This window comes from Gopherus evgoodei, chromosome 2 (assembly GCF_007399415.2).
Source record: "Gopherus evgoodei ecotype Sinaloan lineage chromosome 2, rGopEvg1_v1.p, whole genome shotgun sequence".
Lineage (NCBI taxonomy): Eukaryota > Metazoa > Chordata > Testudines > Testudinidae > Gopherus > Gopherus evgoodei.
The window spans coordinates 87,818,194-87,832,740 of record NC_044323.1 but is presented as its reverse complement, the minus strand read 5'-3'; the positions used below and the strand labels follow the sequence as shown (position 1 = coordinate 87,832,740).

The window sequence follows — 14,547 nt, the reverse complement described above, 5'->3', positions numbered from 1 at the left end:
TATACCTGTAACTGAATTGAAACCACTGAGCACATCCCCTTGAACTGCTCAGAAACTAATACCTGGCTAGAAGATTTGGTTACATTGGTTACATTGAATGGCCTTTCTTATTTTTAAAGGGTGCCTGGTAGTTTGTGCCTCTGTTGCTTTTCCAGGAAGTACACAAACTTCTTCCATCAGACTGCATCCAAGGCAGAGCAAAATTACTTTATTACCATAATACATTCTAAGTACACATTAGCTGGCCTCAGTTATACTGGAGATTTAAACAAAAATGTCAGCTCCAGTGCTGTTCCCAAACCACAGTAAGAGGCAGCATTTCTGCAATTAAAGAAAAGGGTTTAAAGCCAGGATTAAATGTTCCTCCTCATTGCTGTGGGAAAAAAAATCACTGCCTGCTTACTTAGTACCCGCTGAAAGGTACTAAAGGTGCTGACAGATTCTGTGTGCTGTCCTGTTGGACTGATTACTCAGCAAGAGTTGAAATGCTGACGTAAAGGTGTCCACTTACAACTTTTTTAAAACACTAATTTTTAATTTAAAAACTCTTCCTCTAGAATCTGTCTAGGAAGACAATGGGCTGTTATTCTGATTCTCTGAAGATCGGGTTGGTTGACACTAGAAGCCTTAAATCAGTGGGTGTGGTGCAATCAGAAAATCTGATCCTGCAGTACTCTCCCAATTTCCAGCAACAGGCAGTGGAAAAGCTACTGGCACTAATAAACACACCCTTGACAGCAGCAGCTGCAGTTTAACTCCATTTTTTCTGGGTCAATCCAATTGCAGGGAAGAACAAAATAAAGTTCAGTGCCAGAAGAAGGATGCTCCCTCTTACTGTATGTAGCATGGGATTTTAAACCAGTATCTTAACTGAAACATATTTGGAGACTGGACATTGTCCTGTCTGAAGCCAGAGGGTCTCTAAATATTTAGGGTGAAATCCTGGCCCCACTGAAGCCCGTGGGACTTTTGATTTCAAAAGCCAGAAGTTCACCCTGAACTTCTATCCCACCATTAATCTTTATCAGTGAGATAGTCCATGCCGAGTTAAATCAGACTTCACTACTTCTCTAGTCCCCCACCACGCACTAGTGACTGTGGTCGAAGAAGAAATACAGCATATCCCAGTCTAGTCATGTTCTTACTAGGCATATCAGCTACAGTGTCAGCAGGAAAGCAATATATTTAACTGAAAATTACTAGTAATCTTCTTACTGAGCGAGAGTTTAGCCTCCAGGGTGAGTTGAGGTGACACTTCACACTTGGGAAACGAAGACTATTTAAAGGCCAATATCCCACCAACCAACCACAGGACCATATTACTATAGGAGACCTTTCTGCTGCAGCAGGCTCCTCTGGAAGCTGCTGGGAAAGAGAAACTCCAATCCTCAGAGTGATAAAGGCCTCCAGACCTGCCAAGGCACGCTGTTTTGGGGAAGGCAGCCCCTCCAGCCGGGCATTAGACTCATAGACTTTAAGGCCAGAAGGGACCATCCTGATCATCCAGTCTGACCGCCTGCACATTGCAGGCCACTGAACCTCAGCCGCTCCTGCAATAGACCCATAACCTCTGGCTGAGTTACTGGAGTCCTCAAATCATGGGTTAAAGACACTGTGATGTCCCTCCCTTCTTGTTACCAAGGATTTTGCTGCCTTGTTTCAACCACACAGTTAAAATCTCCCTCATTGGAGTGGTCACAGATATACCTTGAAACAGCTGCAATATCCTGAGGTATCTACTGGGGAGTGGGGAGAGAAGAAATGGACTCCACCAGGCTTGGAACAGCGGAATCCAAAAAGGTGGGGGGATGAGGCCGGAGGGGAGGGGCTGAGAGGTGCCAGCGCCACTTCGAAGTGGCACATTCACGTGCAAGGAAAGCAGCAGCAGCTCCCCGCCACAGAGCCAGTCCCTCTGCCCTACTCACCAGCGGGTGTTATCGTAGTAATGCTCCAGCACCGAGTAGCCAAAGAAGGAGCCATTGGGCCCCTGGTAGACCACCGGGTGATCCAGGTCCACGTTGTAGGAATAAGCCAAGGCCACTGCTATCAAACCCACCAGCACTTTAAACCAGCTCCGCTTGACCTTCCACTGGGGTCCAGACATCCTGCGAGGCAGAGCAGGGCAGGGCGCGCGTGTGCGGGAGGGCGCCTCTGTCCTGGGGAAACCCAGCGCCTGCCGCCCTCACTGCAGGCAGCCCGGGATGCGGGGTGTTAAGCTGGAGCTGAAACGAGCAAACACAAAAAATCCAGCCGCGGCCGTGGAGTCCCGGGAGCTCCGGAAAGCGCCTCGCAGCCCGCCCGGTCCGGCTGAAGCCTGCAGCAGAGGAGGCTGGGTGGGCTGCAGCCAGGGATTCTGACTCAGTCCTGGAGCAGCCAGGGACTTTTGTGGCCGCCTCGCGGAGAAGCTCCAGTTCGCTCCAATCCCCGGGGCGCAGGGAGTGGAGGCAGCGCTCCCCGGCCTGGGACAGCCCCGGCCCCAAAACTACAGCGGCGGCGCCCTCTAGCGGCCGCAGCCTCGGCTCGTTCGCTCAACAACGCGGCACCTTCGCTAGCTAAAGGGACGGATCCCTTGGTGAGGGGACCCACGGAAATTCTCTCCCCACACACACACTTTTCCTTGATGCTCGAAAACTTCCCCTTCAGGGAATGATTTCTCACTGCTCCTTCTGTGTTTCTGGAGTTTGCGTTATTACTTGTTCTGTACATCAAGGTGCACTATTTGCTTCAGTCATCAGCATCCAAAACATGAGTGTAATTCCTGGATTAGGGGAACTACAACAACAGCCCTCCCTCTCTCACTTGTTTCATTAACAACAATACTTCGCAATTCTAAAGCATGTTTAATCTTCAGAAAGACCTGTTAGCTCAAATAGCTCAACATTCCTGTGAGGTAGGCAGAGTCACCCTGTTTTACACATGGGAGAACTGAAGCAACAAGAAGTTAGGTGACTTGCAAAGACAATAGAAGGAATCAGTGGCAAAGCTGGGATTCAAAAATCAGAATTCCTAGCTTCCATTCCTGTGCCAAGCCCATTGCCAGCGGTACTTCAGTAGCAGCAGCATTCATTCTGCAGCAGTTTATTTGTAGAAGGAAGCCTTGGAAAACCACCTCCCTCTAAATTATCGGCTCCCTGATTGTACATGTTTAATCGCTTCCCGGCTAGCCAATTTGGCCCTCTTCTTTAGATATTATGTTATTTGCATTGGCGAACCCCTGGTGTATTATACTATGTTTATATCAATTCTGTCCAGATCCTTACACCTGCAGGCCAATCTGCTTGACTTCCCCCTTCATGCTCAAGTCAGTCACTTCATCTGTGTCCTGTCTTCACTTCATATACCTTTTCCCACTGCTCATTTTACACTCAAGTTTACAACTATCAATCACCCACTCACAGCTCCACTGATCCCATGAAGAATTGTGAAGAATTGATATGAGAAAGAAAGAGTGAGTCAGAAAACTGAGGGCCTAAAATTTTTTTTAAAAAGTCCTGCCTCATTTTAAACTTCCCTCACTGTTCCTTGCATCCTTCATTGGGGGCATTAGCTGCACTGAGAAAGGCAGGCTTCATTTTGTGGGGCCTAATCCAAGTCTTGTTGAACAGAATGCTATTCTTGCCCATTCAATGGCAGATCAAGCAGGCCCTCATTAATGATGTTTTTATCACTGTTCCTTTATTATGATGTAGGACCATTTAATACATTATGTTCATAGACACAAACATTTTGTATTCCATGTATATAAAGACAAAGATATGACAAACAATGAATGTTTTCTAAGATTGTTTGAGAGTAGCAAAATGCGTAACAAATAGGGTAGAGAGAACACTTTTCCACACCTCTAGTCTTTAGCATATGATGAAACCTCTGTTTTAAAAAGCTTATTAAAAATGTTAGAGGAAAAAAGTTTATTTTTCAGTAAAAACCATGCTCATTTAGATTATATTAACTACAGTCAAACCTTAAATGAGTTAACTTAATGAAAAGATTGTCACAGGACTTTCAGAACTGTGCGATCAGCATGGATAAAGTAATCTGGTTGAGGAGGAAAGTCAATATACACTGCTCAGGCAAATTCCACAGACGACATGCAATCCCATTAATAACACCAAGCCAAATTCTTTGCATTTTGAAGCAGGAAAGCAACAGGGCTTTCCAATTAATTATCCAATTACTGAACAAGGTTAACAGCTCTCCAATCAAATTAGAGGAAATGGGAGCTGACACACTAATACTGTGGAGAGAATGTTGGACATATCCATTTCCATGGGGAAGAGAGAAGCTACATGGCTGGATTAGGTGAATAAAACATTGGCCTGTCACCATGTAGATTGCTCAGAGGAGAGCTTGTGATTCTAAAAATGGCATGATTGGAAGTGTGCCAGTCCATAAAAGAGATCAGCTCTCATTGCATGGCAAGGAAACCTATTCAGAACATGGTCTAGACACTTGACTTTCAGCCACCTCTTTTTTTGGGGGGGGCACTGTGATCTTGCATGGCTGGGGCCTGATCCTGCAACATCTAAGTTGATAAGAGTTTTGCCATTGGTCTCATTGGGAGTATGATCAGAATCAGTCTTTCCAAGTCAGGACATTTTCTTAAAGGAGATGGGAAAACTCATATTGTAGGTTAGTCTGAAAAAAACCTGTCATGAATTTAAACATTAATTATTACAGGCACACCTAATATATGAACACTGAATGAGTATAAAGCTAAAAATAAGGACTAAGAAAAAAGGTATACATATTTTAACACCTTGAGAGCATGTGCCAAACCTTTATCGTTAACTAGTAGAGCTGGCTTTAACTATCTTTATCTACATCCATCCAGATCGATTCTGTCCGCAAACTTTCTTGTTTATAGATCTCTAAGTACCTACTTAGTTCCCTTGTACATATGGATAGATACAAAAGCACATTAGATAAATCATACCTGTAAATCAAGGCTATAATTATAACCTTGTGGTGACTCCATGAATCGTAAAAGGAGAACTAGTGTTATCACTCTGTATTACACTTTTGCTTTAATTCTACTACAAGTCATTAAGCTAGACGCATCTTCCTTAGGAAAACATCCAGTCCTGATTTAAACAGTCCAAGTGAAGTAGGATTTAGTATATGGAGATTTACCTTACTAGTCTGTTCAATGGTTAGTCATATCCTTCTGGTCAACTCTACTAAACATTTGCAATTTTATTTTCAGTTTGAACTTGGCCAATTTCAACTTCCAGTTACTGGATCTTGTTATGCCTGTGTCTGCTAGATTAATGAATGCCTTATTACCAGATATCTACTACTCCATTAAAGGGGTGAATACAAATTGTGATCGACTCATCCCTTAAACCTTCGCTTTACATGGATCTCCTTTAGCCTAAGGCACATTTTCCTCAAGCCAGTGTGCTAAAAATAGGAGGTTTGATGTCATGGCACTGGCAGTGGCTCATGCTAGCTTCCAAGCCTACACCCACCCGACCTCCTGGGCCCAAGTGTGGGTAACTGGCCCAAGCCACTACCAAACACTACTAGCGTTCATACTACTAGGTTTAGCACACTAGCTTGAGCTGAGCTTGCACAAGTCTGTTTACCCGGGCTGGGAATCACATCTCCCAGCCGCAGGCAAACATATGCTAAGGTAAGTGGGGGTGACAACTGTGTTTGCAGAGTCATTCCTATCATGTCAATCAGAGAGCGAGGGTGCTAGTCATATTTGAACTCTGATCATGGTCTTCCCTCCAACATTCTAACTCGCCAAGCAGAAAATCATTATCAGAATCTTGGTGTGTTCTGTCACTAACGGAGACATTCAGATCTCTAGAATCAGTGCACCACAGCAGTCAAATGACAAACACCTTCACAAATTGTCTCCACTGGTCTACAGGTGCCTCCTCATTTTTCATATTGCAGGGGTATAAAATCAATTATTTTAGATAATTAAGCAATTCATGTTTCAATACCATACATTTAATGGGGTGCCTGCATTAACCTTTCTAGAGCCAGAAATAAATGCCTAATATTATTAACTTGGTTGTTGTTGTTCCATTTGGCTGCAGCTAATTCTCTGGAGCAAACGTGAGAGTAAGAAACGATCACATTATTGGTACTGTTACTTCGTGATGTTCGCTCTTTTGACTGCTTGCCCTTATCTTCCTTGAATAGCTCTACCACAGATTTTCCCATGTGGATTTTGAATCTGAAAAGCTTTTTGTAGGTTCAAGAGAGGGTCAAGATAAATCTTTAGCCAGCACAGGAGGCAGTAATTTAAGCAAACCACTCTTCCTCAAAGTCCTTCAATAAAAAACAACCTCTGGCAATTCAGCAATATTTTCAAAGCCTCCATTTTCATAGGTGAAAATCAATTGTCCCTTTTAAGCATCTGATAATTGTTATTCTAAACTGTCTTGCTTTTGGAACATCAGCTCCAGTTTATGAGCCAGGTATATTATTCTTCAATTGTTCTTGAAAATTCTTTATTTAAGCAGGACTTAAGTAGTGGATAGGCCTTGCACTGGCCTTAAGCATAGGGGTGAGTTTGATCCACTGTGACTTGGGGCCCACTTCTGCCCAAAAGAAACTTATAAAGGGGTAGCTGCCACCCAAGCACCCCCTTGTGGGCAGGGATGCCTCTGCAGTGTCCTGCCTCTAGTAGCCTCCCTCTGGATGGCCCTGTAAGCATGCCAAAGGAAACCAGCCCCACAAAGGGATGCAGTAAGCTCTGAGAAAGTCCCAAACCATATTCTCTACCTGAAGCCATTGGTTCCCAGCTCTTGCTCAGTCCTCTTGCCCTGCCTCAGTTCTCTCAATCAGCCACAGTCCTGCCTCTTCCTGCTGCTGTTTATATTACATCACTTGTTTCCCCTCAGGGAAGGTGCTCCTCTTGTAATCAGAGCTGGCTCAGCCCTAGGCCAGCCACTCTGTTACACAACTGTATAATTAAAATATTACACATATAACAATATGCTATATAGTATAATTTCTAAAATGTTTTATCTTCCACACATTGGTAAAACCCAAAACTTGGCTAGAACTTAGTAGAAAAAAGATCTCCCAATCAGTATTATTTTCCTTTGATAGAGCTTTCTTCAGTGAATCCAGATTCTGCATTTCAGCACTCACTTCATAGACCTTGATTCAGCAGTCCATCCTTACTCAAGGTGCGTTATCAAGCACCTACTTAACTTGCTTAAGTCTCATTGACTGTAGTGGGACTTCAGGGCATGCCTAAAGATAAGCATGTGCTTAAAATACTTTCATGAACTGCGAACCATAGTACCTGTGTATGCTCCATGGGTTGCTAATGGAAAATAACTCCTGGAACTCAAACTGATTCCTAACAACATGGGTCTGTGTATTTTATGTATAAACAACGCAGAGTACATTTTCACACATCATACTTGTCATAAACAGATGGTTAAGGGTTAATGTCTCTTTTACCTGTAAAGGGTTAAGAAGCTCAGTAAACCTGGCTGACACCTGACCAGAGGACCAATAGGGGGACAAGATTCTTTCAAATCTTGGTGGAGGGAAGTCTTTCTTTGTGCTTTTTGTTTGGTTCGTTGTTCGCTCTTGGGGCTAAGAGGGACCAGAGGTACACCCAGGCTTTCCCAATCTTTCTGAATCAGTCTTTCATGTTTCAAAATTGTAAGTAATAGCCAGGCAAGGCAGATTAGTCTTATGTTTGTTTTCTTAACTTGTAAATGTGCCTTTTTGCTGGAAGGATTTTTACCTCTGTTTGCTGTAACTTTGAATCTAAGGCTGGGGGGGGAGTCCCTCTGGTCTATATGAATCTGAATACCCTGTAAAGCATTTTCCATCCTGATTTTACAGAGATAATTTTTACCTTTTCTTTCTTTAATCAAAAGCTTTCTTTTTAAGAACCTGATAGATTTTTCCTTGTTTTAAAATCCAAGGGATTGAGTCTGAACTCACCAGGGATTGGTAGGGGAAAAAAAGGGGGGGGGATTGTTAATTCCTCCCTGTTTTAAGATCCAAGGAGTTTGGATTGGTGTGAAGCCTCTCAAGGTAACCCAGGGACGGGAAAGTCTGGGGGGAAAAGGAGGGGGATGATTAATGTCTCCTTGTTTTAAGACCCAAGGGGTTTGGGTCTGTGTTCCCCAGGGAAGGTTTTGGGGGAACAGAAAGTGTGCCAGACACTAAATTCTGGCTGGTGGCAGCATACCAGATTTAAGCTAGTAATTAAGCTTAGAAGTGTTCATGCAGGTCCCCACTTTTTGTACCCTAAAGTTCAAAGTGGGGGGAAAAACCTTGACATTCACACATCATACTGGAAATACAAAATGTGTATAATGTAGTAAGTATAGTAGTAATATAAAAATAAAATGGGAGAAACATTTATTTATATTGAACTGCTCTTCTGTTTACTAGCAGTGGTTCCAGTAGCAACACTAACTAGAAGAGCACATTTTGATTTCACATTGACATCAGTGGTATCAGATACTTAGGCACTCAATGCTGACTGAATCTCATTACCACAGCACATGGATCAATTGATCAAAAAGCTTTTATCATTACAATCTGAGTAGACATTTTTTTATTTGGTAATATACTGTAACAGAACCCTTTCTTTTTGATTTATATTATTTAAGTGCCTATCCCAGGCTCTACAGATAAAATCTATAAAAAAACAAACCACCCAGCAATGTATTCCAAAAATACATATTAAAAAAAAAATCAGCTAGCCGGTAGTTCAGCATTGCCTTCTCAGAGACACCCCCTACCCAATCTGTCATTAACTCAGCCCTCCCCAGAGGCATGAATAAATGGGCCTGCTTTAGTGCATGCCCTGAAAGTCAACAGTTTTGGGATATATAGACCAAAGTGGGAGAGAGTTAATTCCCAAATCAATGACATGCCAGCAGACCCATCTCTCTTTAAACTGGAGTGGGAATGAGAGGAATCTAGTTCTACCACCTCCACTGACCATGACTGCAGTTGTACTGCACAAGGAGACAGGCTGTAACTCAAGTACGCAGGTCTGAAATCAGTCTGGTCTTGTTAGGTCAAAACCAAAACCTCAAAACTCTGCCTGGAAACCAATAAGCAACCAGTGCAGATCCTGATGAACTGGTGTCATGTGATCCCAGAAAGATACTTGGCTCAGCAAACAAATTGCCACATTCGGCACCAGTTTCAGTTTCCAAAATGACTTAAGGTACAGCCCCATGAAGATCATGTCATGGTTGTCTAATCTGGAAGTGACAAAGGCATGGATCATGGTAGCAAAAATCTGTATCCAAGAAGAAAGCTAGCAAACTTCTGATCCAGTGCAGATGAAAAAAAGCCATCCTGATCACAGATACTATATGATGATCGGAAAGCAACCGGCAATCTACCAACCACTCCAAGCTGCCAGTTAAAGTAACAAATATCTCTCACACACACAGTCAAAATGGCTGATTGAATATTTAGTAAATTCACTTGCTATCATTATCTCAATCTTGCTTGGCCCGATTTGGTAAAATAACTAGCTAGCTCTCATCCATGTCTCAGTTTTAAACAGACACTAGATAAGGTCTGTTCAATGTATCATCTGTATCACATGAGATGGAGACAGAGCTGCGTGTCATCAGCATACAGAAGGCACCATTAGCCTCTTCACCAGAAATGGGCAAATTTTTTGAGCAAATTTTTCTTTCCTCCAAAACGATGCAGATTCAGGTCAACTGAAATATTTCATGAAATTTGTGCCAAATTCACAAAGTTGTTTTGATTGACTTTTTTTTCCTAATCAGAAAAAGCTGAGAGGGTTTGTTTTAACATTGAAATATTTTATTGTGACTAATTTTCTATTCAAAATTACTTTGATTTGAAGCTTACTTCACTTCTATGACAAAAATAAAAAGTAAAAGTCCTCAAATAAAATTAAGTGTTTTGTTCAATCAGAATTAAATTCTTTTTGGTTTGCTGAAAAATGAAACAAAAAAAAGAAAAAAAGTGTTTCAGCTTGACCAAAAACTATTTAAAAAAAAGTTTTGGTACAGCTAGTGAACCAAAAAAATCCATTATTTGCACAGCTGTATGCTTACTAACACTTTTAGCAGTCTCATACACATTCTGAATGAAGAGATGAACCGGGTAGCACCCCACATGAGAGAGCCTCCAGGTTAGAGGAACAGCTGCCTAATACTACCCTACGGGACCTCACAGAGAGAAAAGAACAAAGCCATCTGAAAGCAACCCCATCCGCACACACCAGTGGAGAGTCAACACCTAATGACCAATGGGACCAAAGACAGCTGATAAATCTAGCATCACTATGGACAACTGTTCTTCATCCATTGCCAGGAGGGGATCAGCCAAAACCACAAAAAGCGTTTTTCATACCAACCCCAGACTGACAAGGATTTGAGTCACTGAGACATCCAGGTATTGGGAGTTCTTGCCACAACCTTCTTAATCATTTTAACCCAAACGGAACCTCCCTGTCCACAACTGTTGTCTCCTTTGCTCTCTGCAGACAGCTGCTTCCTCCCCTCCCCAACAATCCCTGGGACAATAGGCAATTTTGGAAGGAAAACAAACTTCAGCCTGTAAACTAAGGGTGAAATCCTAACTCCCATTGGCTTAATTCTGTTTTGTTATGTGACGGTAGAGTAGACCACACTGCAACCCTCTCTGTGACTCATCCAATATCTCTGTAGTGCTACCATAGGAATCAATAGAACTGCTAGTTACAAAAAACTAATCCATCCCACTATCTGAGCTATTGTTCTGTTCCAAGTCCTGCATGTGACTCTGACTCGATGACACTCATGATCAGAGATCATAAACCATTTCTTACCCTGTTCTAACAAGAGAGATAGGAGCCCTATTCTGTAATTAAGTGGACATTTGAAATATTACCATGTCACAGGGTGCTTCACTCACCGCTGGTCTGGTGCCTCCTCCTGGTCGCTCTAGGGATTACCTCTCAAGGCTGACATCTCTGTCAGCAGTTTGCACACCATCACTCTGACTCTGGTCTGCAGCTCCTCTCATTCCAGGACTCACAGTGTCCTCTTTGTGACTTAGTCCTCCAGGATTCAGTCCATCAACAGTCCCAGGCAGCCCTCCCATTCACTGCCCAAGTCATGGGTGGAGGGTGAAGCTTCCTTTTGCCATGCCTCTTCCAGCCAAGACCCCACCTCTGCTCTCAGTACCCCCCATAGCCCTGGCCCAAGCTGTGGGGAGAAATCTCTGCCCTGGCTGGAGCTTCGAGCCCCTCCCCTGTTCTGCCTCTTCTGCCTGCAGCCCTGCATATGGCCTCACCCCCTTCTTTGCTTTCCCCATGACCCCACCCTGTTCCACCCACAGCCCTGCCCCCATTCTGTCCTCACCTCCCTCAGCCCTGCCCCCACTCTGCATCTTCCCACATACCCCATGCCCCGGCCCCACTCCACTGTGGCCTCGAGACCAGAAAAGGTCTGTGTCCCTGTGGCAGCTCCAGGACCACAGCAGGGAGCAAGAGTTCCTCTAGCCCTGGGGCTGTGGTAGGGGGAGATTTTTCCAGGGGGCCCAAATCCACCACTGCACCCCCAGTGGTATGAGATTTGGGGAGGCTTAGCCTCCCCTCACCTCCATTACACGCCACCCATGACCCTCTTGCCATTCCCTCAGTGGCTTATAGGGTAGCCTAGGCTCACCCTCTATGCTGAGGTGAAGTCTAAGGACCCTCAACTTAGTAGTTCTGGGCTTCCTCTCTTTACCCTCACTGCTCCTTCCCACCACTCTGGTTCCCCTTCTCTTCCTGGGAGTACCAGCTCCAAAAACCCCTCCTCCCTTTTCCCAGGGAGTGACTGGACCCTTTCCAAGGAGCCCTCAAACACTCCTCTCGCTCCCAAGAGAGCGGCTGCCCTTTCTCAGCAGCCCCCCGTCTGTAGTCCTCTACTTGGCTTTATAGGCTCTGCCTGTTCCTGCACAGTTGAGCCTGTTCCTAATCAATCTCCTGCTCCCTGACTCCTGCTCCAGGTGTAGCCTCTGGAGTTAATTGGCCTACTCCATTCAGTCCTGTGAGGGGTGGACACCCCATCACATACTGCTTGTATTCTGCTTACACAGCTTTTAAGCTGACACATCACATGGCTTTCTGTAACAGTATATGTGGGCTACAGCTTAAGACAAAATCTAGTTGATTTACATTTTTAAAAGGAAAAAGTTGACTTCTAAAATTCATGATTCATTAAATCATGAAAGCTAAAATGTATCTAACTCTAAAGGGCCTGGTCCAATTCTGTTGAAGCTGAAATAAAGGATTCTACAAGATTTCAGTGGCAGCTGGATTGTTCAAGGCCTTAGTCATTAAGCAGTGCTTTATTCCAAACTTGCTAATTTTATTTCAGTACACGACAGCAAAAGGATAACAAGTAAAGGACAATCACTACACAGATACATATATAGAATACAGAAAGCTTGTGAAATACAGATTATATGATGGATCCTGTTGTTATACCATTGTGCCATCACCCTGGGTATTACCCAACTTCATTGATTCATAATCCAACCAGAGCCTCTGTTTTCCCAGCTAACTTCTAATTCTAACTTAATTACCCAGAGACAGTGGTGATCGAATGACAAGTTTGGGCCACTTGTCCAAAGATCCAATTTACAAAACAGCTTTCAAACATTTTGCAGGGAATTTGTATCACATCTGCTTTTTATTAGCTAGCCATGCAATGTTTATTATTTCACATGTGAACTATCATACAATACTTGTGTGAAAAGTTCAGATGAACAATAAGCTATTTATCAAGTCTGAAACAGCCAAACCAGTTCACCAAAAAAGTGACACATTTTGCAGTTTTTGTGCATGAGCATATGAAGCTTGATTCCTTAACTAAGTAATTTGGGACATACAGGATCCTGTTGTGACCCATTTATTCCTAAACTGCCTATTATGTTATGTCTAAATTGGTTGTATGTTACACATATACAGTAGTTCAGAAACTGTAAGACTCTATAGGATTTATTATTGCCAGCATGTGGAAAAGGTATTGCCAAGAAAGGCATCCTTACCAGGCTTAGGAAGGAGATTGAATTTGAGAGTCTCGATGACGGGAAGACAGTGCTATCAGTGACAAAGAAAACTTCCAGAGGCAAATTCTCTAGTAGTGTGAATCCACTAAAGTCAATGGGGTTATGCCAGCACAGAATACCCTATTCACTATACCCATGATAAAATACATATAGGCAAAGAGTGTGAGGGGAACTAGGAAAAGTGCAAAACATATCAACTATAATTTAGGAGGGATGTTGTCACGCCCCTGGCAAGGTGAAATATAGATCCTAGGATCAATTCTGCGATCCAACCATTTTGCAAATTCTCTGGGGTATTACCTAACTGCATTGATTATAATCCAATTGTAGCATCTATTTTCCCAGCTCACCTCCAGTTTTAATTCATTTACCCAGAGAGTCAAGCAATGTTCTGGGAGGAAACAACAACGACTAGCTTAGTGGTGCAGGAAAATTACAGATATTTTTGGGTAAAGGTTGCAATTTTGTGTGCCCAGCCATTTTGCCTTTTGTGAAACTTTCATATAATGTCCATTTAAAAAAAAAATTAAAACTGCATTTTTACATTATGCTGGGGAAATTTGTCTGAAGTCTGAACAAAATTTTGAAATCTGAGTTCAGAAAAAGCCTGAATTTTCTACATATAATAAAAGAGGTGACTGGGCACTAATGAGCCAAAAAGTGCAAAGTGAAAATTAACAGTACTGTCTGCCTGTTTCAAGTGACATGTTATTAGCACCACCATTCCAAACAGAGCTGAACCTCCTCTGATCCTCCACTTGCTTTTGTGGAGATTTCTCAAATGGCAGGTGCAAAGGTAGGTTTTTTGAAGCAAAGGTTTCAAAATGCAGCCACTGACTATCACACCAAGGTGCAGGGAACAACAAATGGCTCAAACTCCAGCCCAGTCACTGACTCTATAGCAAACCAGAAACTTTACAGTTTTGACAAATGATGTGCCTGCAATCAATCTCTCCTCCTTGTGTGTGGTTAATAAAGTTGCATATTCCAGACTATGGCATGGTAGCCACATATCACGCTTCCACCTTCAGTGAATTCATAGAGTGTGGAAGGGAGGGACCCTCTGCACAGAACAGCTCATACGATCAGGGTCACAGTTAGTAACAACATCCAGCTATTTTCAGGGGGTTCATTTAATTACTTCACTGGCAAAATGAAAAATTGGTTTAGGCTCGCGTCCATCCCAACATGTGATATTAAACAAACTTTGCCATGCTCATGATTAGCTGGCAACAGCATTGATATGACAAGTTAATTCTCACCTTGTCAAAAGAGCATAAACAGGAGTTATTTTTACCTCCTTTTGTTTACCGAGTTTATTCAGTTCCTTAATTATAATTCCATTCCTGAAACTGCAAGGGGCTCGCTGGAAACCATCAAGTTCCACAGAAGGATGTATATAAAAATACATACATTGAATTCTGCTAGTAGTCAACAGAAAAGTTTATCTAAAGTAAAGACCAAGTTCAGCTTCCTCCTAGTCAGCATCTCTCCCAAACCTTTACATTAAACCTAAAA

General features: G+C 43.0%; 1 protein-coding gene across 1 annotated transcript in view; it reads right to left on the bottom strand.

Annotated features, from left to right (window-relative positions):
* The window catches only part of ITGA9 (integrin subunit alpha 9), a 299,490-nt gene extending 297,128 nt beyond the window's left edge, over nucleotides 1–2,362 (bottom strand). The window contains exon 1 of the mRNA XM_030551304.1: nucleotides 1,926–2,362. Coding sequence (XP_030407164.1) covers nucleotides 1,926–2,104 — 179 coding nt within the window. The 5' untranslated portion in view covers nucleotides 2,105–2,362. The remainder of the gene's footprint in view (nucleotides 1–1,925) is intronic.
* Nucleotides 2,363–14,547: the final 12,185 nt, after the last annotated feature.